Source organism: Haliaeetus albicilla, chromosome 8 (assembly GCF_947461875.1).
Source record: "Haliaeetus albicilla chromosome 8, bHalAlb1.1, whole genome shotgun sequence".
NCBI classification, from domain to species: domain Eukaryota; kingdom Metazoa; phylum Chordata; class Aves; order Accipitriformes; family Accipitridae; genus Haliaeetus; species Haliaeetus albicilla.
In genome coordinates, this window is record NC_091490.1 from 13,049,668 (window position 1) to 13,075,547 (window position 25,880).

General features: G+C 53.8%; 1 protein-coding gene across 10 annotated transcripts in view; it reads right to left on the bottom strand.

The window, feature by feature from the left end:
* SZT2 (SZT2 subunit of KICSTOR complex) overlaps positions 1-25,880 on the bottom strand; it is a 60,509-nt gene that overhangs the window by 7,069 nt on the left and 27,560 nt on the right. For 3 of the 10 annotated variants that reach the window (XR_011325721.1, XM_069788952.1, XM_069788951.1), the window contains exons 26-67: positions 25,537-25,741; positions 25,207-25,319; positions 24,494-24,752; positions 22,899-23,064; positions 22,724-22,816; positions 22,459-22,540; positions 22,039-22,320; positions 21,549-21,687; positions 21,175-21,291; positions 20,994-21,057; positions 20,434-20,619; positions 20,025-20,363; positions 19,695-19,884; positions 19,239-19,313; positions 18,906-19,044; positions 18,550-18,670; positions 18,175-18,304; positions 17,907-18,059; positions 17,691-17,793; positions 17,201-17,318; positions 16,859-16,970; positions 16,285-16,403; positions 15,730-15,894; positions 15,046-15,130; positions 14,422-14,472; positions 11,251-11,439; positions 10,930-11,127; positions 10,428-10,597; positions 10,075-10,241; positions 9,532-9,629; positions 8,511-8,643; positions 8,269-8,396; positions 7,845-7,975; positions 7,146-7,328; positions 6,418-6,688; positions 6,110-6,189; positions 5,636-5,761; positions 3,694-3,899; positions 3,480-3,573; positions 2,479-2,559; positions 1,993-2,067; positions 854-919 (exon numbers count right to left, since the gene is read on the bottom strand). Coding sequence is in view for 9 of the 10 variants with exons in the window: in XM_069788952.1 (XP_069645053.1) it covers positions 854-919; positions 1,993-2,067; positions 2,479-2,559; positions 3,480-3,573; positions 3,694-3,899; positions 5,636-5,761; positions 6,110-6,189; positions 6,418-6,688; positions 7,146-7,328; positions 7,845-7,975; positions 8,269-8,396; positions 8,511-8,643; positions 9,532-9,629; positions 10,075-10,241; positions 10,428-10,597; positions 10,930-11,127; positions 11,251-11,439; positions 14,422-14,472; positions 15,046-15,130; positions 15,730-15,894; positions 16,285-16,403; positions 16,859-16,970; positions 17,201-17,318; positions 17,691-17,793; positions 17,907-18,059; positions 18,175-18,304; positions 18,550-18,670; positions 18,906-19,044; positions 19,239-19,313; positions 19,695-19,884; positions 20,025-20,363; positions 20,434-20,619; positions 20,994-21,057; positions 21,175-21,291; positions 21,549-21,687; positions 22,039-22,320; positions 22,459-22,540; positions 22,724-22,816; positions 22,899-23,064; positions 24,494-24,752; positions 25,207-25,319; positions 25,537-25,741 (6,002 nt within the window). In the remaining variant the exon portion in view is untranslated. The remainder of the gene's footprint in view (positions 1-853; positions 920-1,992; positions 2,068-2,478; positions 2,560-3,479; positions 3,574-3,693; positions 3,900-5,635; positions 5,762-6,109; positions 6,190-6,417; positions 6,689-7,145; positions 7,329-7,844; positions 7,976-8,268; positions 8,397-8,510; positions 8,644-9,531; positions 9,630-10,074; positions 10,242-10,427; positions 10,598-10,929; positions 11,128-11,250; positions 11,440-14,421; positions 14,473-15,045; positions 15,131-15,729; positions 15,895-16,284; positions 16,404-16,858; positions 16,971-17,200; positions 17,319-17,690; positions 17,794-17,906; positions 18,060-18,174; positions 18,305-18,549; positions 18,671-18,905; positions 19,045-19,238; positions 19,314-19,694; positions 19,885-20,024; positions 20,364-20,433; positions 20,620-20,993; positions 21,058-21,174; positions 21,292-21,548; positions 21,688-22,038; positions 22,321-22,458; positions 22,541-22,723; positions 22,817-22,898; positions 23,065-24,493; positions 24,753-25,206; positions 25,320-25,536; positions 25,742-25,880) is intronic. The other 7 variants (XM_069788955.1, XM_069788954.1, XM_069788953.1 and 4 more) reach the window with 6 other exon arrangements.

Below are 25,880 nucleotides of genomic sequence, written 5' to 3' on the forward strand. Positions count from 1 at the left end.
GCCCCAGCAAGTTCTGGATTTACAGGCAAAGAGTGACTCCCTGAATGTCCCTTGAGAGCAGGAGGCAACATAGGGGCCTGTGGGGATTGGATGGACCCAGAGACGGGCAACAGCAGAGTTGCTAATGCCCTGTGCTCAGTAACTAACAGGAACCCAGGCTGGCTGCTGACAAGCCACATCCAGTGGTGGCTGGTGTGTCACAGCTGTGCCTGGAGAGGATCCCTCCGGCACACGGCCATCACCTCTGCACAGCGTGCTGGTTCTTCACCAAGGCAGCACCAGCATACACACACTCACCCCAGCCATGCTCCCAGCACAACTGCAGCTACTGTGCCAGGGGACAGTGATGGTGAAGGCCTCAGCCTTGCCCTTATGCCAGGAGCTCAGAGTTTTAACATCTTTTGGCTCTCTGACACCTTTGGGCAGTTGACCCACATCATAATCCCTTGGTTTAAGGAGGCAAGCAGGGAAAACCAGCAGGCAGGAGGCATTGGCAGGAGAACAAGCTGCTCTTGCTCTCTGTGCCACCTGCATTTCTGCTGCCATGAGCCAGATGGCAACCCGCACAGCCAGGATGAGCCCGGAGAGGAGCCTATAGCTCTGCCCCAGGAAAGGCAGGGTGAAGAGCAAGAAACAGAAGGTGCTGCCCCCATGCCAGCACCTGGGGCCCACCCCATCCTCCTCCCAAGCTGTGCTGCCCAGTGCTACAGAAGGCACTGGCACAGGAGGCAAGAGGCAGCTCCCAAAGCTGAACACCGGGGCAGGAAGGGTGGAAGCACAGCCCGTGGGAATTTCAGCCCTGCACTGGCAGGTCCTGCTGTGCTCAGCATGGCACTGGGAGGAGAGGACATACCGCAGACTCAGAGACGGAGCTGGGTCCCATGCAGCTCTTGCTGCGAGCTCTGGCTGTAAGAGTGCCCTGATGGAGAGAGATGCACAGCCAGTGGGAAGAGGGACAAGGCACTGCCCAGCCTTGTTCCTGCATCCAGCCTGTCCTGCACAGGCCCAGCGTTGGACAAGGGGAGAGAAGGGGCTGAGGAGCTCAGCTGCCCCGCCTGGGGGAACTCTGGGCTAGTCCCAACATGTGGGAAGGCTGGCCAGGCGCCTGTAGCAAGCCCCACACCTCTTGCCTGCTGCTCCCAGGATCATCCCCTCCCACTGCAAAACCAGGCAAAGTCTTTTCCCAAGTCAGCCAGAGAGAGCCTGGATGTTCCCTGCAATGCCCGCTGCAGCCTGGTAACCCTGCCCTGTGTATATGTGGGCTTCCCAGGAAAGGCTCAGCAAACCCTCAGGCGAGGTCCTGGCAGGCTCTAAGCTTAGGAGACCACTCTTGGCCTATATAAGATGCAGCCTTGCTACACAGCCACCTTGGAAAGGACAGTATGGTCATGCATGCTTCCTGCCTCAGACAGGCTGGGGCTAGCCAGCCTCTAGGCAGCCACCCAGTGCCCTGGGGACAGGCAGGAGACACCCTGACACACCAAAAGAGAAGGGAGCAGGCAACCCCATGGTGTTGTAGAGCAAGGCACAGAGGTATCAAGAACCAGGGCTCATGGTGCAGAAAGTGATCTCCTCTGGCAAAGGGTAGCTAACCATGTTCACAGATCCCTGTTCCCATTCCTTGTTGTTCCAAGGGAAGCAGAGACCTTCTGGCTTTCCATGCACTGACTTTGCCTGGAGCAGTCATCTTTGCCAGAATTGCTCCTATTCCTTCCCAGTCTGCTCTGTCTTGCTCCCCAAGCTAGGATAAAAGTCATCCTCTTGCCAAACACCCTACGTCCCTTCACTGTACTCCAGATCTGCTCAAGCAACATGCCATGGAGGGCACATGGCTGCAGAAGGCTCTGTGCAGTTGTGCTTTTCTATGAGGAGGGAGCAGAGCTCTCCAGAACTTGCTACACCTGAAATGCCCACTCTGTCCCAGAGATCGCTGCCTCCCCCAAAGCATTCCCTGACCCTGAGGTGCACCAGCTGTGCCTGCAAAGCCATTACCTGGGAATTCACAGACTGGCCCATGGGGATCCGTGAGCACTCCAGCGCGTACTGCTTCACGCAGAAGTAATAGCCCTGGAGGAGAGAGCACATGAGCATACCACAGGCCTTGGGCCTCTCCAGGGAAGGAGAGCAGCCCCTACGCTTCACCCTCTGGGCTGGGTCCCAGACACTCTTGCTCCATGTTTTGTCTCCCCTCCTGTCTGAACCAAGCCAGCCCAGCCAACACGTGGTTGAGCACAGAGCACCCTACCTGGTATTGAGCCTTTGCATGTTTTATTAGCCCCCCTCCAGGCAACTCTTACTGCTCTGAGCCCTGCAGAACCATACCTAGCTGATCCACAGCTACAGGACCATGGGAGCGGCAGGACAAGAAACGAAGAATCACAGGTCCCTGCTGCACTCCTCCTTGTCACTCACTTTGTTACCTCTGAAGACTGTCCCTGAACCCCCAGAGATCATACTTTGTTTATTGTTCTTTCTTACCTGGAAAGCCAACTCCATCAGTACAATCCCACCTGGAAGAGCTCTCTGTAGATGATAGGTGGCAACAGTAGGGCTTGTGCTCTGGGAAGAAAAGGACAAAGCTCAAGAGGCTCTCTGGCATAGGAAAGCAGCCCGCACACCAGGGTGCGAGGCTGCCACAAGGCTTTGGCAGAGGTGGAAACAGAGGAGCCTCATCAACTGAGCACCCTCACTGGAGGGAGGAGAGCAGACATGCCAGAGCTGACTGTGAAAAGAATTCTAACCTAAAAAACAGCCTTTGAGAGAGCACACCAGGCACCCTGCTCCCTTTGCCTCCTGCTTACTCAGGACAGGGTGTCTCTAGAGTTTGAGGACACTGAGCTGATGATGTGAGCTTTCATTTGATGGTGTCTAGATGTTGTATCAAATAAGACAGCAAGGAGTCAATCCTTTTCCAGGTTAGCTGCGATTTGGTAGAGCTCTGTCCTGTTCCTCCCTAGTTGCCACTTCTTTAGAAATGAGGAACCTCAGCCTGCTCTCACAGTAGAGCCATTCCAGGTTTATCTTCTCTGACGTCTTCAACTTCAGCATTCATCTTACTCTAACTAAAGATCCTTCTGTGCCAGAGTTGCCCTTAACCATAGACGCTGAGTCTTCTCTGACTGGTAAACCTCCAGAATCACAACCAAAGGCAGCTGTCCTGGCCCCAGGTCACCCTGTTCCTCTTCTGAGACCCCTCCAAGCTGTTGCCATCCTTTTGAGATTTGCCCTGGCTCCACCCAGTTCCAGGAAGGGGCTCCGAGGGCTGCAGGAAGACATGCAGGAGGGCAAGGAGGTCTCATCTGACCCAAGATCCCAAAGATGGTGCTGATCTAAACAGACATTTTTCTGGCTTTGGTGCTTTCTCTGCCCTCTCACATCCTTTCTGCCTGAAACTGATTCAAAAGCCAACCAGGAGAACTGCCCCACTCCACAGCCCAACTTCTATCCCAGTTCCACCCCTCTAAGAGACATGCACTCACCTTTGGACTCCCTTCTGCTTTTGGCTTTGTGTAGGAAAACGACCCTCTCCCCTCCACACCCATTGCTGCCAGAGCTCGGATCCGGCTGGTGCTACTGGAAATGACAGCAGAGACAGCCTTGAGCAGGCGAGCCAACATCTCCTGTTGTGTTAAACCAGGGCAGAGCTCAGTGCGTTGGCTGTTCCAACACCAGGGTTCCCAGAATGTCACTGACCTGCGAGTGGTGGGTGAGGGTGGCCGGACCTGGACCAGAATGAAGCCCATGCTCTGCAGGTACTGGATGTATTGCTGCAAGAAGGCATTGCACATCTCCTGCAGCCAAGGTTCCTCCTTCACCTTGCAGGGCAGCGCTTCTGCCGAGTCACAGCTGTGGCTGCGGTCTCTCCCTGAAGCTGTAGAGTCATTTGAGCGGTGGCGCTTCTGGAAGAGAAAATAATTTCCTACAGAGCCCTGCTGCGACTGGCCCCAGCAGGTGACACTTACTGGGACACCACCAGGTGCCCTGGCTGAGCAAAGGGCAAACCTCCCCCTGCCAGAGAGCACTAACAGCTAGTTCCCCAAACACTGTCCTAGTGCATGTGCTGAAACACAAGATCCAAGATTTACCCAGCCATGGACTGACCTAACAGGACTGCAACAGACTGCAGGAAAAGGTGCCCTGGCAGAAAGGGAAAATTCACATCTACCCCCAAAGAATGGCTTCTACAACTGGTTCACACAAGGCTCAACAGAGCTTCAGCTCCTACTGCCATGGTAAGAGTCCAATCCCCTTATGAATCCTGCTGAATTCTCAGGATTTACTAGTAGTTCAGTAGCACTGAATAGGAATAGTGTTTCCTTTTAACTGTTTCCAGTTAAAAGTTCCAGTTCCATTCCTTTTGATGTCTTGAATACTCCTTGTCTTTGTGCTGTGAGAGACTGAGGTTTCTTTTCTTGATCTGTCTACCTCAAGCCGGTGGCTCTTTTACAGATTTCTATCTGACCTTTCATTCACCTACCCAGGAGCAGTCTCTTTACCTGGGGTCTCTCCTGCTACTCTCTGACCTTCTCTGAGTCTCTCTAGTTCAGTGCCTTTGTCAGAAGATGCTTGGTCTCACACTTACTGTCGTCCAGATGAAGACATTAACATGCTAGTATTTTAGAAACATATTGGAATATTACCAATAATACTAACGCCTGTTTCTGATGTACTCTAAATGATTTGCCTTTTGTATCCAACTGTTCACAAATTGAAGAAATCCACTGAGCTGTCTGGTCTGTACAGGCTCTGCAGTTAGTGTACAATACAGGAGAAGTTCAAATTTCTCTCCACATTGTGCTCTGCTTTACTGGGAAGCAGGTCCCAGCTCCCACAATACCTCTCATTTCACAGGCTACTTGAGCTCCTTGCAGTCTTTTTCTGTTCTGACCAATCTGAACAGCCATAGAGCATTGCAAACCTTGCCATCTCGTATGTACTGCAAAAAATGATCTGATACAGAACCCAATACACAACCTTGAAACCCCTGCTGCCAGGCTCTTCAAATTCAATAACCAATTTTCATTTTGCTCTGTTCCAAAAACAAAGTGAAGTTTTCGTTCTGTGACGATACTTTTCCTTTTGCTTGCAAGTGCTCAATTTCTGTAGCAACCTCTGCTTAAAGACCCTGTCAGAATCCTTTTGACATTTAGATAAATTACAACAGCCTGTCCTTCCCTTCTGACACGCTTACAGACTGTGAACAGCCGGTATGGAATCTGCACCGGTTAGTCTGTCAGGTTGCAACCTGCTCAGGATTCAGCTGGTTTGCTTTAAATTGTTCCAGCTATTTGCTGGGTCCAGGCAAGGTTTACCAGGTCTGGCTGCTGAATGCATAAAGGGAAGCTTTGCTTCCCCAACAGATCGCTACCAGACAGCGCTCTCTGATGGCTTCACTAGACTCAGCCCTGAACTCCCCGAGTAGAAAATGGAAGTCAGTCTTCCCCAGGGATGGTGCGGCTGCAGGAGAAAGGCTATAAGGACCCAAGGATTTTCTCAGTCTCCATCTCACAGGGTGCAAATTCATCCTGTAACACAGGGGTGAGCTCAGAGCAGCCCTGTCTTGGGAAAAGATTGCAAAGCCATCCTTTGCCCCACTGCACAAAGCCCAACCCCGCCGGCACTTGCTGACACTCACCTTCCCCTCTACCTTGCCCTGCTGGTCAGTCTGGATCTGCTGCCGGAAGGCTGGGTCAAAGAGCAAGGGAGTAGCACAGTAGTGAACCAGGCGTGAGGACTGCTTCAGGGTCTCCAGGTCTGCCAGCTGCACAGCACAAGAGGAACACAGTTACAGCACACAACCCTCATCAAGCCTGGGAACAGGCTGTCCACAGCGCTGCACGGCTGCTCAAATGGAGATCAAACTCTCGAGGGAACCCCCTGCTTTACAGCCTTTCCAGTGCTGGGCAGCAAGGCCCCATGCCTAAGTGTGTTGCTAGAGCCCAGTAACTCCAGAAGTTCAAGCAGAGCGCACTGCTCCACTGCCAAACACCATCCCCGACATACACCCTGCTCTGAGCTCCAGTGCTCCCCTTTGCCATAGAGAAGCTGGTGCTACCAGTGCACTGTAAGAAGGCCCAGCCCTCCACCCACCCACTTGGGTTGCACTCACACTGATAGGCATGTTGGACTGCGCCGATCTCTGCTGCCAGGTAACAAAGAGATTTTCAATCTTCATCTGCTTCTCCAGTTCTGGGGGAAAGAAAGCAGCCACAAGAGTATCAAGCCACAGCCCCAAGTATTGCCACTCCCCTTCACTCCCACCCTACACAGGCCATAAACCATACCCTCACAGCACCCTGACAGGAGGAGCCGAGAACCGTCCCCTCAGCCAGAACTCTTGTTCTGCTCTTTCTGAGCTCCTTTTCCAGGAGTGAGATGATTAGACAGGCTTCTGTGACATCAGGCCCCTTGCTTTACCTTTCCTCTCCATGCTCTTGATTTCCAGGAACTGAGCCCCATGCCAAGACACAGGGTCAAAAGGTCCCAAGTCAGGCCCGTGGGGTATGCGCTTGACAGTCGTAACATCCCGCAGAGCTTCATCAAAGGGCACCACATCAGGATGGAAGTGCAGAGATGGCAGGCTGCGGGCAGAGCTGCTCAGCCGGCCTTGTTCCTTGCTAGGTGGGGGACTGGAGCTCCGGATCAGCGCATCCACCTCCAAAGTGGAGTTCAGGAAAGGATTTGGCTCCTAAGCAAGCAGACACATCCATGAAAGCCTCCTTACTGCCAGCCTTGGAGCAAGGACCCACAAGAACAGAGAAAACCCAGTTCTGGCCATCTGCAGACATCTCTGTCAGCCTCCTCCATCACCAGTCCCAAGGACAGCAGGCCTTGGCCTAGCATGGCCCTAATGTGCAGTGGGAAGCCCATTCCCCAGCCTCCTCCACCCTAAATAATCCAGTCACAAATAAGTGCTGCCAGCAGCAGGACCTGACTTCCCTTTCCACCTCTGGCTGTCTCCAAGAGCAGACAGCACCAGCCTAGCTGGACACAGCCACAGTCGGACACATGAGCACCTGGGGATACCTTGCCAGCTGGCACACAAAAGCACAGAAGCGCACACACTGCAACCTTACTCAGACCCCCAAACTGCGAAGGCCCTTCCTGAAGGGGAAAGGACTGCCCTGCCTGGCAGGGTGCCCTACCTGCTTGCTGTCCTCATGCCATGGTGTGTCCATGAAGCAGTGGTGGTGGAAGAGTCCCAGCTTCTGGCTGAGCAGGCAGTGCACAATGTGGGACCGAGCATTCTGCCACTGCAGCAGGCGAGTAAGGGAGCAGTTCAGGTTGGCCCCCAGATCTGGGGACCAGTTATAAGTGTAGAGCGTCAGCTGGAGAGAGAGGAGGGGGAGAAAGGCTGAAGGACCTGCTCAGAGAGGGCCTGCACGGCGACACAGGCGGCCCCAGGTGCTCTGGGTGGTACTTGCTACAGCTGCAGCCACTTTCAGATGACAAGGCTGGGACAGGGAGAGTGGCAACAGCTCATTCACAGCCCCCCTGTTAACAGCCACAGCAGTGGTGGTGGTACTTGCACTGACCGCACAAGTGCCCAGCCTGACGTGGACCGTGCTGTGGGTAGGGAAAGGGCAATTATAGTCCACAGTGGGGCAGCTGAAGTCAGAGACAGCAAGGGCTGTTGCCCCCCAGCACTCCCCAGAGCACTGCAGGGAACCCCCAGCTCTGCTTGTGGCACAAGCAGAGACATCCTGCACAGCTGCTTTGGAAGGCTCCTGCCTAGGGAAGGCTGGTTGCCTGCAGATGCACTCTTCTTCTCCTCTTTCTAGCCCTGGGCCAGTTAGGAACAGCCTGGCTTGTGGGAGACAACATCACACAGGCATCATTGCTACCTTTTTGTCAATGATCTCCATGAAGAGGAACCTTTGCCGAGGTGCCAGGTCTCGTCCAGCAAGGCTAGGATCAGAGCCTCTCTCTGCTGAGCTGAATTCCATGGCCTCAAAGCGCTGGAGCCCTTTGTGAGCTGGAAGAAGCCAGAGTTATGACCCTCAGTACCAGTTCATCCCGCTCTTACATCCCATGTGCCGTTAAAGCTGCATGACAGGATGTTTTGCCACAGTACTTGCTCAGCTTGTCTTGAAATAAGCAGTTATAAGCAGATTTGAGAACAAGGTCTCAGGAGCTGAGAAGAGACAACCCACTGCCCACCTCTAGGAACAAGCAGTCTGTCCCAGCAAAGAGGGGAACCCTGCTCATACATCTCCCACCCCAAGAGCCCCCAACACACAGTCCCAGGGACCCTGGCCAGGCACTCACCCTGTTCTGTGCTGCAACGCCACTGCTGGAAGTTGCGTCCCAGCAGGATGAAGTGTCTGACGGCTGCAGGGCGAGGGCTGGCACTCTGGCCAGGCTTATACGGCAGGAAGGCAGTGCCCTGATGGCAGCTGCAAAGAAGAGCACCAAAGGTGGCTGACAAGTAGAGCCATGGAAGCAGAGGCTGGCACAGCTGATTGGCATTTGCTGGTGCCAAACAGCCCCCTGTGAACAGTGTAACTCACCAGATCTGCTCAAACACCTTGACAGTGGTGTCACTCGCCAGGGCAGTGACCAGGCTCACCACTTCCACCAGGATAGAGGACAGGAGGAAACGAGACACAATCTCCACTGAGCACTGCTGCACTGAAGGGCACCCTGCACGGAAGAAGTACTACTGTAGGAAAAGGTGCCAAGCTGCCCCAGAGCCAAGCCCTGTCTACCTGGGCAGCAGGGAGGGCTAAGGGAGCCCCATTGCGGGCCTGCTGCCCAGAGCAGGCCAAGTTCCTGCCTTGCCAGGGACAGAGGTAGGCAGAGCTGGAGAACAAGGACTTTATATGGAGGAGGAGAAGACAAAGGCTGAACAAAAAACTGGTTTCAGGCTCTGGCCGGAAACAGGGCCTGGACCAAACTCCGTCCATGCCCTGAGCACAGCACTTTATTCCCCTGCCTATTCCTTGCTCCCTGGCCTACTCCTTACCAAAGAACAACTCTACCTGGCCAGCAGGAGGTGCAAGAGGATGAAGAAACACTGAACTGAGAGGTATCCAGAAAGCAGCAACAGGGCAACCGCGCAGCCCCAAATCCCACCATGTGAAGGGCATCCCTCCTTGCTGCCTGCCTCCTCCTCTTGCTCCCTCCAAGACTGAGGGTCTCCCATGCAACTTCACAGCTCCAGAGTGTGTCACAGAGGCTCAGATTCTCCCTGCTACATCTGGGAGCCTTATCATTACTGTAGCTGCCATTGGAGTTCAGTCTTTCCAATGCAGTTGCAGCCAAGTCCAGCAAGCCCTAGACTTGCAGCATGGCAGATACAACCACAGGCCTTAGCAGGTTTGTTCAGATGCACACAGACACATGCTGGGACTCCTGCCACAGCTTTGCAACGCTGATGCTGGCCCTTAAGACTGAGGGGACTCTGATGAGGTTTGGGGGCAGAGTGCATAACTAGCTAGAGATCAGCAAGGGATGAAGGCAGATGGCTTGGTGTCATATGAGGACTTGTCCTTGCAGCTCCATGGAGGAGCTGGGGCCTGAAACACATACCCAGGTGGTTCATGAATGCCATCCACTGCTGGCAAGTTTGATTGAAGACTGGGTGCATGGTACCTACATCCCCTTCTTCCAACTGGCAGGCTCGGCGCCTGGGAAGAGGAAAGGGAAGCAGTTGTACCAGATCAAAGCCAACAGCAACGAAGGCACAAGTCCGCAATGGTCTATCCCCACCCAGCTTCAGAACAGAGCCTGGCAAGCCCCCTTTTTGGGTTCTTACAGCCCTTGAGCTTGGTCCCTCTGGGTCAATAGCCATAGGGGTGTCAGGTGTTGTGCAGGGCCCCACAATGCAGGGGAGGGATCTCTGGCAGGGAGATCTAGCAGTGCTCTCAGCAGCGCTGCAGCAATAAGGATTGAGGGGTTTTGTGTGGAAGGCAGCTCCCCTAACTGGCTGTGTAAGGAAGAAACTGCCAGGAAAGGTGATGTGGTCGAGGGTTAAGGTGCAGATAGAGCCAGCAGGATGTCAGGCTGCAGAGCGCTGTACAGCAGACAGAGGGGAACAACACCCTGGCTGCCCGGCCTGCAGGCTGTGCTTGCCTCTGTGCCTGTTCCAGTTCAGCTGTGGCTGTGGCCCGATCCTGGCTCAGATGCTGCTTGACACTCTCAGTCTTGTGCCGCCGCCTCGTGCGAGCCTCTTCTGGCCTCTCCAGCACAATGTCATCCGTAGTCTTGGGGCTGCCCAGCTCTGAAGACTCTGCCTTGCTCTAGGGAGAAGGGGGTAAGTTAATGCTGTGCACATGCACAGCCCAGCTAGCACCCTGATCTCAAAGTCCCTGCTACCAGCCTGGCCTCCCAACCCCAGCCAGATGCCTCCTCTTAATTCCTCCCAGCCTGACACACCATCAGGACTTAAGAGGCCCTGCTCCCCACTGGTCCCTCAGCAACATTACCAGCATGTCCCAGAAGCTGCGGCGTCCCAGCTTGCTTGTGGGTGTCACTGGCTCCCCGGAGCTGGACGAAGGGGCAGAGGTGAAGTGCAAGGGTGGAGGACAGCTCCTGCCAGCCCCACCAGTGGCCAGGGCCAGGCCTTTGGTCTCTGACATGGTCCTCCTTAGGCCTCCTGTAGAGACAGAGCGAATCAGACTCTCCAGAGCTTCCCACTGCAACACTGCTGGTGACCTTGTGTACCCCACTGTGGCTGGCCAGAGCCAAGCTGGAGAGAAGGGAGAGAGCCCTCAGCAACACCAAAGTAAATTCAGTCTTGGGGAGCAGATAGACCTTTACATACCTCTTCCAGCCCCAATTTCTATAATGATTCTTCCCTGAGACATCACACAGCACAGCTTGCAGAGGGGAGAGTGACTTCCTCCCAGCCCCCTCAGCCCCAGTCCCCCCAGCAGAGCCAAACTCCTGGCTGGGGGCTTGGAATGGCCATCCTGGTCAGGCTCTCACCTGAAGAGCTCAGCTCCTCCAGGTCTGCAGCACCCAGGGGGCTGGTGGCCTCCACACAGAGTGGGGCCGGCAGCACAAGGAACTCCATGACGGCGTCGCAAAGAGCATGGCGCAGGGCCCCACGCAGCTTCTCCGACAGCTGCAGCAGGCTGATGTTGCCCTTCTCCCAGATATCCAGGCGCACCAGCATGCGGGGCTCTGCAGGGAAAGGGCAGTCCTGCATGGCTCAGCACACCCACCTTTGCCAGCCCTCCCTCCTAGGTGCCCCAGGGGATGTGGAGACAGCAAGGAATTGGTAACTTGTGGCTTGTTTCACTCTACCTGAATGCAGGGTGCTGGTCTCTGGCTGGTGCCTGCTGACTGCGGTGAGGCTTTCAAAGTCGGCATCCTGCAGCAGGCCCACGATGGGTGAGGAGGAAGGCAGCTTCAGAGGGTCAGGCCTCTCCCCATGGGGCAGTGAGGTGGGGCTGCCATGCTCATCCACGAACGTCAGTGCAATGCACGCGATTCCTGCCGGGGAGAGCCCGAGACAGCCTCTGTCAGTCCCTGTACCTCTACAAGCCCTGCCTACAGCCTGCCACCCCGCACCTGGGACCGTCATGTCACCACTTGGGTTGCACAGTGCCACGTGGCAGGCAGGGCCCACAGGAGGGGATGCAGCCAGGGGAGCAGAGGCTAGCTGTGCCTGTGGGGAGCCAGGGTAAGAAGCATGGCGTTTGGCACAGGGTGTCCCCATCACCCCAAGAGTCTCTCTCTTGCAGTGCCACAGCAGCTTTTGCCTTGCCCTGCAGGAGCTTCCGGGGTTGTCCAGCCCCATATGCAAGGGGAAAGTATCTCCATTTGCCCCAGGAGGGCCTTTATGCAGAGATCCAGGATGGGGCTCACCATCACTATCCTCTTAAGGGACAGAATACAGAGCCCAGGTACTCTCCAGCAGCCCTCTCCAGGCTATAAAGGACCTCAAGTCCCTACAGAGGAAGACTGTATACATGACACCCTGTTGCAGATTACACTCACAGCTCCCTCCTCACTGTACGCCCATACAACATCAGGTACCTTCCCCATGCACTCCAATGAGCAGGACTGGGAACAAAGCAGGTTGACACCTAGTATTAGCCTGGATTTGATGCAGAGTAAAATTCAAGCCCTGCCTGTAGCCTCTCTACACTGACCCCTACACACACATAACGGGACAGTTCAGAGATGCAGAGTAGCAGCATGGTGCTTGCTTCAGAGCCCACATGCTGCATGCCCTGGGCCACACGGAAGGAGAAGCCCTGCTACGAACCAGACCAGAAACAGGAGCTCAATCCCCACAGCCCAGCTCGATAGCCAGGACACCAGGGAAGCAGCAGCACAGATGCACCTGTGAGGTCCAAACCCCACGCTGTAACCCTAGATCCTACTCCCTTTCAAAGTCCCTTGACCAACTAAGCCAGCACTCAGGTGACTGGATGGCAAAGCTGCCCCAACACTGCCAAAGGGTGATGTGTCCAGATGCAAACAACCTCAGCCCCACAGCATTTCTGAGCCCATACTCCGTTCCTCTCCATCTCAGCAAGGGTGGGAGTGACAGCAGACTCCACTGCCACAAAGCAACCAAACTGCACCCAACTGGATCCACAGCACTGTGTGGAAGATGGGTGCCCTCCCTGTGCTGAGACAAATCCTGTCTCAGCAGACTGTGCCCAGGGCTAATCAGCAGCACAACCACCCAGTCTTCATCGTTCCTAATGAAGCGTAAGCTCTGCAGCAACCTTTCCTCCAAGACACCCCAGATGCAAGGGAGAGGGCACTGGGATGAGAAGAGCTGCTTCCAAAGGAGAGAGGTAGGCATTTAAGTCAGAGGGCAGCTCACTTGCACTCACACTGAGGAAAGAAAACTCTACATCTATGAGCACCCCTCCACTTGAAGAAAAGTACAGGAGCAGCGTTGTCTCAGAGGTGCTCTGCAACAGCCTCCAACATCTCTCCCTGAGACAGGCACAGGAACAACCCTTTACGCAGCAAACAATGGGGAAGCTCATAATTTCCGAAATATCAAAGGTAGAGGGGACCAGGACTTTACCCAGCCTCATCCGCCTTCAGAGCAGGGCAGTGAGCCTCACACAGGGGCTCTCCCACCTCACACAGCCTCTCACTGCAGCCCAGCAGCTCTCTGGGATGTGGGTATCAATACAAAGGTGTCAGGAGCAGCAAATCTGCCCCATGTGACAGTGAATATGAGCTCTACCAAGCAGACTTTCTTTCTTTAAACAAGTAAAGGGCACAAACTCCACATCTGTCTTGCCTGACAGTCAGCCCCACGCCCACCAAAATGACAGTGGATGCTCATGTGGTAATTGTAGACCAAGATGTAGTCACTCCTTTCTTCTCCCCCTGGATAAATTACTACACTGAGTGCCTTCAGCCTCCCCCTCTCTGGCATGCTTCCCTATCACATCCATTCCTGTACCTCTGCTCTACTTCAGTCTGTCTGAGGTGAGGACATGAGAACAACCAAGCACAATGTCCCACATCCTCCTCATGCTGGGACACATGCTCCAGAGAGGGAGCACCCATGGCAGTGGTCTCAAGCAGGCCAGGTCAGCAGCTGCAGGAGCAGACTCCTCATTTGCAGGTGCTCCCCAAGACAGAGCTGGTTTGCCAAGCAAGTGCCAAGCACTCAGCACCCTGCAGCCAGCTCACTCTCTTGGGGCAGAGATGATGGCTGCCCCTGCTCCACCAGCAGAAAGGCTTGCCTCCTCGCTGCAGGGAACAAGGCTCCCAATCTTGTTACAGGAGCACAGGGAAGCTGAAACGCAACCACTAAATCACAGGTAAGAAACTCAAGACCTGAGCTCTGGGGCTATAGGAAGAGGTAAGTTAGCAGAGCTGTCAAGGACCTTACTGCCCTGTGCAATGGAGTTTGGCTACACAGTCATCCATCGCACTCTGTGGAAAGGTGGGGTGCTAGGGAGCTTTTACCTCCCATCTGTGAGGGACTCTGAGCTCCCTCTGACCCAGGCTCCCTGAAATACAAAGTACACATCTAGGGGTGGCCAGCCACTCTACCCCTTTGGTATGCAAGGGAATCCCCCACCCCAAGACACAGCCACTGGGAGAGTGATGATGCTACACCCTGGAGTGTGAAACCACAGCTGAAACATCATGACTCCTGTCTTCCTCAGGGAAGAGATGCTTGTTTGGACCTGTGGGAAAAAAGGGTGCAGGATTTTGGAGTTCACTGCTTACAAGCTAAGAGGGCAGCACATGGACCCTCAGCAGCTGGGGACTGCAGAGCTACCATCTCAGAGCAGCAGGTTCTGTTTGCTCATTTATCCAGCCAGCAAGAAAGAGGAGGCTCAGCTAAATGGACACACACAGACAAACACACAGAGGAGTCAGAGCTGAAGCCACGACACAAGGAAAACAAGAACAGCAGGGACCAGAGGGGCCAGGGAGCTGCACAGGAAGGGGAACCGGAGGAATACTCGGAGCCACAGGAGCTACCTTGGAAGTGGGAGAGTGGAAATAGGTGCTGCACAAGGTCCGACATGGTACCTACATAACAGAAGAACATTCAGACGGTGCACAAGGGGCACAAGACACACGATGGCCAGGTGATAGACCACATGGCCTGGACAAAACATGACATGACAGCCTGCTGCAGGATGGGCCCTATGCAATCCCTCCTCCAAGAGTCCAGAGAAAAGCGCAAGGACATTGTCCCCACAGCCCGTGCTCAGTTACTTGCAGCATCCAGCTACCCCTTTGAAGCAAGGCTCCTGCAACAACTGTCCCTGCTCCCACCTCCAGCCCCACTGAGCCTCTGTGCCCCACACTTACTGAAGTCTCACTGTGTCTTTCCCCACAGCTATTGTGACCTAGAGCTGCTTCCTACAGCAACAGGCCAAGCTTAGGAAGTTGCTCTGCAAGAGGCCTTAGCTTGCTCCACCACACGTGCAAGGGTGTGCAGTCCCACAAGCACACACCCTGCCCACCTCCCAGCCACTGGAGAAACACACTACCCCAGCACTGGGCCTCCTCAGTCACTCAGAGCTCTCCAACATGGGAAGCAGCTTCCCAACACACAAGCCCCATGCCCTGGTTTCAGGCGAGAGTTGAGCATGATACCTTTTCCACCAGTGCCTTGGCCACCCGGCTTGTTGTACAGATAGAGATCCTGGTCAGGGATGCTCCCACTGTGGTTGAAGTAGTGCTAAGGAGATGAAGGAAGAATAGTGGCAGAGATTAGAGAACTTGCCTTAACTGGAAGCAGAGGCTCATGTGCGTGCAGAGCTCATCCCCAGACCTGTAGCAAACAATCCAGACCTACTTAAAACACTCAGCAGCACAGCCTTCACCACTGTTGGGCTGAAGGAACTCCCTACAGCTCCATGCAGTTATATGGCACTACACATCTGGCCTCACCCTTTATCCTTGCTATGGCCATGCTGAGCGGGTGCGTAGCTGCTCCCAAACTTTTATTAATTCTGATGTTTCAGTCCTTAGATCTGAAGGAGCTATGCAAGGACCCGAGTTCAGCTTTGCAAGGGGGTCTCCTCCCATGCTCCTGGGAGATGATTGTGGGCATGAGCTTTGCGATTGCTGCTTTTTGCACAGCAAATGACTGATTGTGCGAAAGCAAGGCCTGTCCAGGCCAAGCGAAACTCCTCCAGGCTTCAGCATTTAGTGTCAGTTCCTCTGTAACACTACATGGCAGAGCGGGGAACATGGTGATTGAGCTGCCCCAAGAAATGTCCCCAGCAGCAGGTAGAAGCTGGGCAGACTGCTGTCCCAGCTCACAGCCCTCCTCACCTTGAAGTGGTGCTCCACATTGCTGTCCGTGTACTTCGGGGTGTGCAGGAAGATGAGCAGGTTCTGGCGCAGATAGTAGGCCACCGCATGCAGCCAAGGCAGGGCGGAGGGCGGCAGTGCGAACTGCAGGACCTCTGTGGGCGGCGTTCCAGGGGGCTGGATAAACTGCAGAGAGGCGGCTTTAAAACTCAGCTGAGACTAGCAGGATGCCCTGGGGCTCTGATACTGATCCAAATTACGCCAGCTGGCTATGTGAAGGGAGAGTATGGTGGGCAGAATCCAGGCCCATAGGCAGCACCCCGAGACAGATCTGGGCAGATATTCCAGGGGTATTCACAGGGAGGCCCTGCCGTGCTGCAAACCCCAGCACCTACCCTGGCACCCACACAGTATACTGTGGTGAATGCCAGCCTGAGCAAGCACTGGAGCAGGGAATGGGATGCAGCAAACTACCCTGGCCTTCGCTGCCCTGGGACAGGAGGGGCTGAGACAGGTCAAAAAGTAGGAAAGTGTTATGGGCTCTGGGATGAGCAGAGCAGATAGCCAGTGAGGTACCTCCACATCTGCTGGGGTCAGCTTGCAGTTCCGCACTAGCATCACAGTGATGATATCCAGTGTGGCCTCATCCAGGCGTCTGCGCAGCACTTTCACCAGCTCATCTGTGATCTCAGGCCCTGACAAGTAAGCAGATATACAAGCAGCTTTTTCACCCTATCCAGTAAGAATGACAACAGCCACCCCTCCCTGCCTGTTCAGGATGTACCAGCCTCACACTCACTTCCCAAAGGGAGCATGTCTTTCCCCACCATCAATTTCTTCAGGCATCTTTTTCTACCCATTCGTGATCACAAAAGACTGCTGGTACAGCAGGCAAAGACAAATGCACTCCTGCATAAGGAAAGTTGGCACAAGCCACCCGGTCTGCAGGAGGTTTCACTGTGGGCCATGGATCCTTTCCTCACATTCCCATCCAGACAGAACAGTGAGCAGCTCTGGGCTCAGGAAGAGCAGCTTGCTCAGGAAGGAGATACCTTCTCTGCTCTTCAAGCAAAGAGGGCAGGTGGAAGAGCTCCACTCCTCTGCTTTGTATCAGCACAGTCCATCTGCTACCAGATGCTGTAACACTTACCTGCTGGGGCAACACCATGGACCATCAGCTGGATGTGCCTGTCTACCTGTCCCACAGGGCGGGCAGAGTCCACACTACGGCATGAGGCTGTGTCCAGAGAGGAACGAGAACCCTGGAGAAGCAAAGACAGCCACACAGAAGCAGTTTCAATGTGAATTCTAAATCCATCATTGTCCTGGGCTGTCAGCAAGGTCAGGCAGAACCCACCCACTGCTGTCCCACTCCACACATCTACAATATCAGTTTTATCCTACATAAAATCCAAGTTGCTGGAACTACTGAGTTCCCTCACTCCTGTGACCAAGAGCATCTATATCCACTCCCAGAGAACAGCAGACTCACCATTACATCCTCAGTGTAAATGGGCTCCTGGCTGCGTGTCAGTGCCAGCGAGCGAGATGCTGGACTAAGGGTGCTCTCTGCTTCCCACACCTTCCCACTGTAGGTGGTTTCAGTCAATCTGGTTAGAGGAGATAGACATGTCAGCCTCTGACAGCATCATACCTCCACAGAAGATCCACATCTTTCTTGCTCTCCCCTGTGCACTTTCTGGGGATTAGTCCTTACGATATGGAGCTTGTGGAAAAATAGCTCTCTGGCTCCATCAAAAAAAAATCATCCTTTTCCCTCCCATGTGAAGGCTTAGTGCAGGGAGAACAGGAGGTGCCTGACTTGATGTGACTCTGACTTATGAGAACTCAGATATTTGCTGCTTGGGTCACAGCAGGGTCCCTGAGGCTGGGCAGACACTTTCTGCCCCAAGGAACTCTCAGTCTGGTGTAATGCACATAGCAGGGCAGGGTCAGGCCAACAAGTCACGCTGGCTTCTTACCGGAGGTAGAAAACAGATTTAGTGGCACGTTCCTGGTAGACAAACATATTCTTCCTGTTCACCACAGAGAAGGCGTTGAGCACCGAGCGAAGCGCCTGGATAGCTGTGGGCAACGTGGGATGTTAGCTATCCCACATACCCTTCTCTGGTGTGCCAATCCAGCCAGAAGCCAGACTCTGGACACGCAAAATGAGAGGGAACCTGGGCTGTACGCACCTCGCGAGACCCCCATGTTGGGGCCCATCTTGAGGCGTGAATGCACATGGATGAGTGTGCTCCACACAACATCACAAGCAAAGTGCCCTGGCATGAACTGCATGGTGGCAGCCAGGTAGTCCCGGGGCTGGTAGCTCTCCTCTACAGAGTAATCTACAAAGAGCACAGGACATAGCTGGGGCCATAGCATGGAAGTCACCATCTTTTTAGTCACTCATGGGCAGGCAGTAGCACTGCTGCTGAGGAATGGCCAAAGGAGTATTCATACCGTCTGTGGGCATGACGCGCTGCCTGTATGAAGTATAGGGCGTTTCGCTCTTCCAGATGTCCTCCTCACTTTCTGCCACCAGTAATGAGTTGCATATGTGGCTGTCATGCAGGTCCTGCAGCAGCAAGCGCTGCGAAGGATGAGAAAAGATTGGTTCTGTTGCTTTCACAGCCAACAGAAGACAGCAAGGAGAAGGGCTTAGGGCCAGACTGAGTCCCTTTTCCTTTGACCCCCAAGCTGTGACTCCACCAACTGAACTGGCTCCCCTGACCCTCCTCTGAGCTGGGCCCAGACCAGATAACCTCCAGAGGTCCCTTCTTATCTAAGCCATCTCATGACTGGCAGCTCTGTCCCTGCCCTCTGCAGACTTGTTACCTGATTGACAACTCTGCAGATTTCACTGATCTTCTTCACCACCACCTGGTTGAGACTCTGGCACTCCCCTGGCTGCTCCTCTTCTGTCTCTGCTGATGCTGCCTTCTCCACACTCAGGCTGCTTTACAGGGAAGGGGAGAGAGGGGTCAGCAGGGCACCTGGACAGTGCCTGTCCCTCTGTGCTGGGAACAGGAACACAGTGGGGAAGGATGGCAGATTTCCCGTCATGGAGTACCAGTCTAGTCCTGCAGCTCTCCACCCACACTGGGCAGGAAGGAGATCCTGTCCAGAGATGGGTGAGTGGCAATAAGGTCCTGGTACAGAGAAGCAGCGGACAGACAGGGGACCCTCCTTACCGTGTGTGGTAATAGACCTCCACTCGGTCCTGCTGGATTTTTATGATGAGCCAGAAATCCGGCATGAGGGGACACCTGGGTTCCTGGTCACTCATTAGTGCCTCCTCATACTCCGAGTCACTGCTTCCCCCATCGTAACCTGCAATGTATCCTCACTTCAGTCCCAGGCCTGGCAAGCCAGCCTCCTCCCCAGGCACAGCAGGCTCTGAGAGATCAGAGCCACTGACAAACCCTGTCCTCAGGGGTCACCCCAACCCCCCACACATTCCCTGCACTACTATGTCACTGCCAGTGTCTGCACACTCTCGGTCACTCCTGCCCCAGACGACTCACCCAGGTGGTCGGAGTCCATGCTGCCCTGGCTTGACACGAGGCTTTGCACGCGGCTGGGACGCTGCTTGCTGGAGCCTGCAAAGAGAAGAGGGGTTTGATCATGAAAGCACTTGCTAGGCCCCTGCACACGTCCCATGTGCTGAAGAAACATTACACCGCAGGACAACAAGGCAGGGCTGGGGAATGGGGCTCTCGCAGCCATTACGGGAGTCACAGGAACTTCATGTCATTAGGGATATCAGTGCAGCAGCACAGCCTAGTACCCTGGGTACTGTTAGGCAGTGAATTGCCAGCACCCTAGCAAGGAAGAGACCAACAGTCCTGGGTACCAATTCTGGTGTTTAGGGACTGGGACAGGAGTAGCAGTCATATTTTGTATGCCACAGCCAGAACTGGGCTCTTCCCTTGAAAGTTCCCGAGGCTGAGGTACACCCTGCTCACATTTGCAGCTCCTACCTTCCCTGCCCTGCGTTACGGAGTCAGACAGGCTTGCTGCAGATGGTGTCACCAATGGTGATTTCTCACTGTTGCCCTTTTCGGAGGATGAGGATGGCAGTGACTGTATGGTTGTCTCTGGAGCTGCCTCCTCCAGGGAGTCATGGCCAGGTGCTCTGCTCTGGTCAAGGCTCAGTGCTTCTCCTGGGACCTGCACACAAGCCAAGGTTGCAAAAATGACCAGAAAAACAGGCACCGAAAAAAGTCCCATCATCCTTCTGCATCCTTCTACCTTCTGTTACTGGAGTGTCCCACACCTTCCCACCAACAGACCACCTCAGTGTCTCTCACCTCATCCTGGGTGTGGCTGCCCCCACCTACGGGGTTTCCTGCGTCTGGCACAATGCGTGTCTCGCTCTCTGGCCACCCCCAGAGACCCCGGGCTTCTTCTGGGAGGACACAGCTTGCATGGTGTAGCTCAGAGCCCTCTGCCCCTGCTTCACTGCTCCCCTCCTGGCCTGCCTGGCCCAGGGCTGTCCTGGTACCCCCTCCAGATGGCTGCTGCAAGCAGGGTGTCCCCGAAAGGTTTGGAGCTGCCCGCCTGGAGTGCAGGCGGCTGATGGAGATGTAGTGGTAGTCACTGCCTTCTGCATTAAGCATGTAGCCTGGCAGAGCCATTCTTCTGAACTCCTGCAATACAGGGAAGAATAAGCATCCTGCTAGCTAAGTGTATGATGCTGCCTCAGGGCTTTCTCTTTACCTCCTTGAACTTCTCCAGAGAGTGCTCAGGTCCAAAGACAAACTGGAGTAGCACCACCTCGCTGTGGCAGCTGGGCCGTCCCTTGGAGTTATAGATGTGGGTGGCCACCCGGTGCAGGATGGAGGTGCTGATGACCTGCGAGTGGCGCAGCGCAGACACAATCTCATCATCCAGGAGCCAGCGAATCTGAGCAGAGCAAGGACGCAGAGAAAGACCTAGGTGACCTGCATTTGCAAGGCTGTCCCAATTCTGATCCAAGTCCCAACAGGATGTTCCCTCTCATCACCTCCATCTCTCGTCTCCTTCTGAATGTACCTAAGAAAAGGCCTTTGGAAGACAGCTCTATCTGTCCCACCCCAACTGCAGTAAGAACTTTGTCAGGGTAGTCCCACACTTTTGGGGAACACAAGGCCAATGGTCTGTGTGACATCAGCAAGGCCTGATAGTTCAGTTGACAGAGGTTGCAGCTTGGAGCAGGCGAGGAAGTGTGGAATAGCAGTTGTGTGCTGTGGACATTTGCTCCAGCTGGAAGCAAGAAGAAGTAGACAAGGCTGGCTTACCTCATTCATAGTGGCTTCAATAGCCTGCCTGTGCACTCCAGGGAGGTTGGAAAGTGCAGGGTGCCTAGGATAGAGGAGAAGAAGAATCAGTGAGTCATTCTCATTCATGCAGCCACCACAGTGCAGCTCCTAGGCAGCAAAAGGAACCCATGAGGGGCTTGCTACACCTGCAGTGCCATACCTCTCATCTCCTGTGGACGGGAGCCGTTCCAAGTTGTGCATGATATCTTCATCTGAGCGGAAAGAGGACGGCTGCCCTGGAGAGCGTGTGAAGGACACGCTACTCTCCGAGGTGCATCTGTCACAGGAGAGAGCGAGCAGGCTGAGCATCAGTTTTTGAGCCAGAGAAGATAAACAGACACAGGCTCCACAGAAGGGAAAAGGGATCTCTAGAGAAGGTGAGCCTGTCTTGGAAAAATTTCAGTTTTCTTAGGGCTGTGGCAGGCTCTCTGAGAAGGAGAATCCCGAGTCTCAGCACATAGAGAGGAGCCTAGATTGGCTGGCTGAAAAGGGCAGGCAGAGGGTGGGCGAGTGACTGGGCCTCTTTCCACCTACCTGTTGTGGAGAATGTCTGCGTTCACAACTTCTATCTCCAGGGGCAGTGTCAGCACGAAGATGTCCAGGGTCACACAGAGGTCCCCCAAGTCAATGGTGTTCAAGCCTTGGCAACTTTCCAGGCAGCCCAGAACTTCCCCTGAGGAGAGATCACAGACGAAGGGAATCAAGCAACAAACAGCTCTGCTTACACACACAGAGCCAGGTGGCAAGTACAGAGACTGCAAGAGGTGGCTGTCCCACACACTTGGACAGGCTCAAGAAGGCCACCATCCTCCATGATCCTTTCAACCTTCCATGACCAATCCCTCAGCAAGTGGGAAACCTGGTGAAAAAGCCCTTGTCTGATGCTGGGAGACCCTGGGGACTCCATACAGGGAGGGCTAGTCCAGAGGAACTGATGTTTAGGACACAGCATGTTTGTTCCAGGCACTGCTCACCCAACAGAAGCCCTACTGCCCTTTAACCTCACAGAAAGGCTTGCTCTTACCTAGACAGGTTGGCAGGGACTGCACAGGCATGGAGCTGTGCTGGCTGCGCAGCTTCACTGAGCAGGTAAGGTGCACAAAGAGCGGGGGCATCTCCTGCTCCAGGAACTCCTGCTCATTGAGCGAGTCCCCTCCCAGCACACTGAAGGAGTCATCATCCTGGTTCACTGTGTTGGAGTCTGAGAGGGAATCTGTGTCTGGGAACTCGTGCTCCAGCTTCTCACGGTACTCCACCTCCAGCTCTGGGTCACTCTCTGTGGCAATGCAGCACCCAGACACAGTCCCTGTGGATACAGGTTCCCTGTTGGCAAACCAGGCCCATGTCCCCAGAGACCCCACCAGACACAGCCAAGCTCTGAAAGGCATCACCACAGTGAGACTACAGACATTTTCTTCTCCAGGACAGAGCAAGCAAATTTTACCTTCTTCAGCTGCCAGTTCTGCCTCTGATCCCTCCATGTCCTCACTGCCTTTCCTGTCTGCCTGATCCCGAGATGCCTCTTCCTGAGATGGAGAGAGGAAGGGCAGATACTAGAACCATGCCAGGCAGTGAAGCAGGCTGTTGATGGGCCCCCCAGGGGCTCAGTCTACCCATGGGTCTGCCAGCCCCAAATCCAGATCTGACACCAAGCAAACCTACTTCCCTCCACAAGGACTAAGTGCCTGCCAGAGCAGCACCATGCCTACCTCTTTCTTGGCTGATGGTGGGCAATAAAAGAAATAGTGAGGATTTGATGGCACTGGCTTGAAATGTAAACTTCCAATTTCCAGGAATTTTTCCTAAAAGAGAAATCCCAAACATGAAGCAGACATTCCACTCTACCCTCCTGCAGAAGCCAAGCTGAGCTTCCACATTCCTCACCTGGATAATTTTATGCAAGTCAGGGTGCGCCTGGCAGGGCTGTCCAATTTCCAGCAGTGAGAGGGGAAACTCTGAACAGCAGCTGGTGCCTGAGCTGCTCTTTGGCTCCTCTGTGGGGCTAGCAACATTATGGGAGTCCTGCTCACTGTAGTCCTCCATTTCCGCACTGAGAGGATTGTGGACAGGTCAGACAGGCAAATCAAGAAACGAGAGTGGTTATATGTATCACCTACCCTGCAAGCATCCAATCTCACAGTTCCCCACACCTCATCTGTGTAAACACAATGTGACTTACACAGTCCCCACCCCTACAGCCCCAGAAAGCCTCTTGCTACCCACTAACCCAGATAAGAGCTCAGGCTGTCTGAAGCCAGGCCAGAGATAGTTTAATCATGCTGATCCTGTGGCCAGGTACTATACACCATGCTACACACCCTCCCTGGGAAAGAGAGACACATGGCTGAGCATAGGGACAGACCTGGAGCAATTTGAACTACCAACACCCAGTCCCTGCACCTCACAGCAAATATCACCACGCCAGCACCCCTAGTGTCTTGGCAGCACAGAGCAGAGCGCAAAGCTCAGGCCCATGCTCACACAGCAGCTCCATGACAGAATCAGTCCCCAAAACTCAAAAAAGGCAATCTGGGGAGTGGGATGTTGGTTGGTCAAAGTACTCCCCAGGTACTCAAATTAGTAATACAGATGGCAGATCTGGGTGCAATGTGTCACAAGCTGTACATCCTTCAGTAAAGTTTATACAATCTTCATTGGGATAGGCAATTATAAACCAAAAAAGTCCCCTCAGTTATTCTCTGGGAAAGTAGCACTTGAAGTCGTCATCCGACTTTCCAAACACTGAGTGTTTTTCAAAACCACAGCCTCATCTCAATGACTTACACTATAAGAAGAAATGGGATTGGGGATTCCCAACAAATGCTAGTGAATTCACATAGAGGAACTGAGGATAGTCAAGTGCAAACAGAGGACAAAGGACCTAAAGAGCATGTTTCTTCAACAGACACTAAGGCACAGTAGAGTACTTTTTCCCCTCAAGTTTCCAGAGGCAACAGAAACCTCATAAATACCCTAAAGAATAGAAGGACAGAAGTTTAGCATCAAGCATATTCCAATTCTGCCTTGATATTTCTCTTGTGAATTTTTTTCCAGTTTTAATTAAAAATAATAACACTTCATTCATTAGACAAAGATAACAAACCTGTAATTTTCACCAGAGTCAACAGCAAACTCAAATAAGTCAAGCAGCAGGAGATGCATAATTTTTCCAGAAACAACAGGTCTGAGAGTTACTTGCAGACAAACTGCCCTCCAGCTCAGGCCAGATGGGACAGTAATGAGCTAAGACTACAAGAGAAAGCAAAAGGATGGATGTCACCAGAGATGATAAAAAAAGAGAAGGTCCTGGTGGACACCATACCAGGCGAGTATCCCACTGGAAATATCTGTTCTTACATGTGGCTCTGTTAGACCCTGCCATACAACATTCCTTCTAGCAGGCAGTAGAAGATGCTTGAAGAAAAGATCTGTCCTGGCCCAATGCTAAGAACAGAAGCAAGACCAAGGTGGGCCCCTACCTTGATTCAGAGACCAAGACACCCCGTTCCCTAGAGCTCTGCTCCTCTTCTTGCTCTATGCTGCCCACTTGGAAGCTGGCTGTCTTGGAGTGCATACGGAAATGTTGGTGGCTCTCTCTGAATGAGCGGACATGGCTGCACACCGTCAGCAAGAAGTTGGTGATGTCAATCTCTTGGAGCAGCTCCTCACAGTAGTCCATGGCTGTAAGTAGGTCCTGGGAGCTGATGCTGTGTGACTGCTGAAGGCTCTTGAACAGCCCTACAGATCAAACACAGTGCTTGAGGACCCCACCGCAACGATGCAAGGCCATGGGAGTCAGGCAGTAGCCACATAAAGATTTTCACCAAGTCCCAACACAGAGGTGCAGTCAGCACAGGTGCTGGGAGACAAGACTCAGCTAGGATGCCTAATGCTACATGTTAGCCTGGGCTTGTGTCACACCAGAGTGCCCTAGGGATCCGCCACCCTGAAAGTGAGAGGAAAAATCAAAGAAGGAACCCCCTTCACAGGTCCAGGAACAGCCTGTGCAAGGCACATAGGCACATGCGCAAAAGCATCTTTAAATCCCTCCTGGCTGCACATCAGTCCCACAGCTCCTCCCCTTGCTCAGTGTAAGATCACAAGAAAAATGAGACATTGCTCTCTTAAAAGAAGATCCAGGGTCCAGTCCCAACCCCCACCCTACCTCAGTTCCCATCGAGCTGCTCCTCACCTTTCACATAGCACTGGTGGGAGTGCTCCTGAAGCAGTGTGCAGTAGCTCACCAACTCCTTATGCTTGTGGTCTAGCCAAGCAGCAGTAGGAGGACGTTCCAGAGACTGGGACCTGGAAAAGAGGAGCCACAGCCTTCAGCACCAATGAAGCACATTTTAGACTATAAACGGCTCTGGCACCAGTAAAGCAGGGCCCTAGGGCATGCACAGGCAGTGACTGCTATAAGGCAGAGAGACCAAGCCAAGAGAATAAGGCAGGGCTACAGCCAGCATCTTGTCAAGGAAGCTCCTCTGTTTCCTGTCTAGGACTCAAGTATGGTTGGCATTACCTGAAAAAGATGTCCCGGGGAGGACGGTGTGCCCGTGGGCTGACAAGCTGCTCTCGTAACAGCTCCAAAGAGCAGCTGTAGATGTAAATGGGGCAGCGAAATCGGCGGCACTCGCCTAGCTCAGATTGTGAGTTCTGGCGACAGAAGGAGATATGTACATCTCTCCGTGAGGGGCCACCCTGTTCTCCAGGGTCATGGCTCGCTTCTGCAAAAGAAACAATCCTGAGATAAAAGCCTTCGATGGGCTCATCGTCCCTGGTCTGAGAGGTCACAGCAGCATCCACATTTTACAAGCTTCTCATCCCTCAAACCTCAGGGGCCATTCTCTTCACCCAGCACCCAAC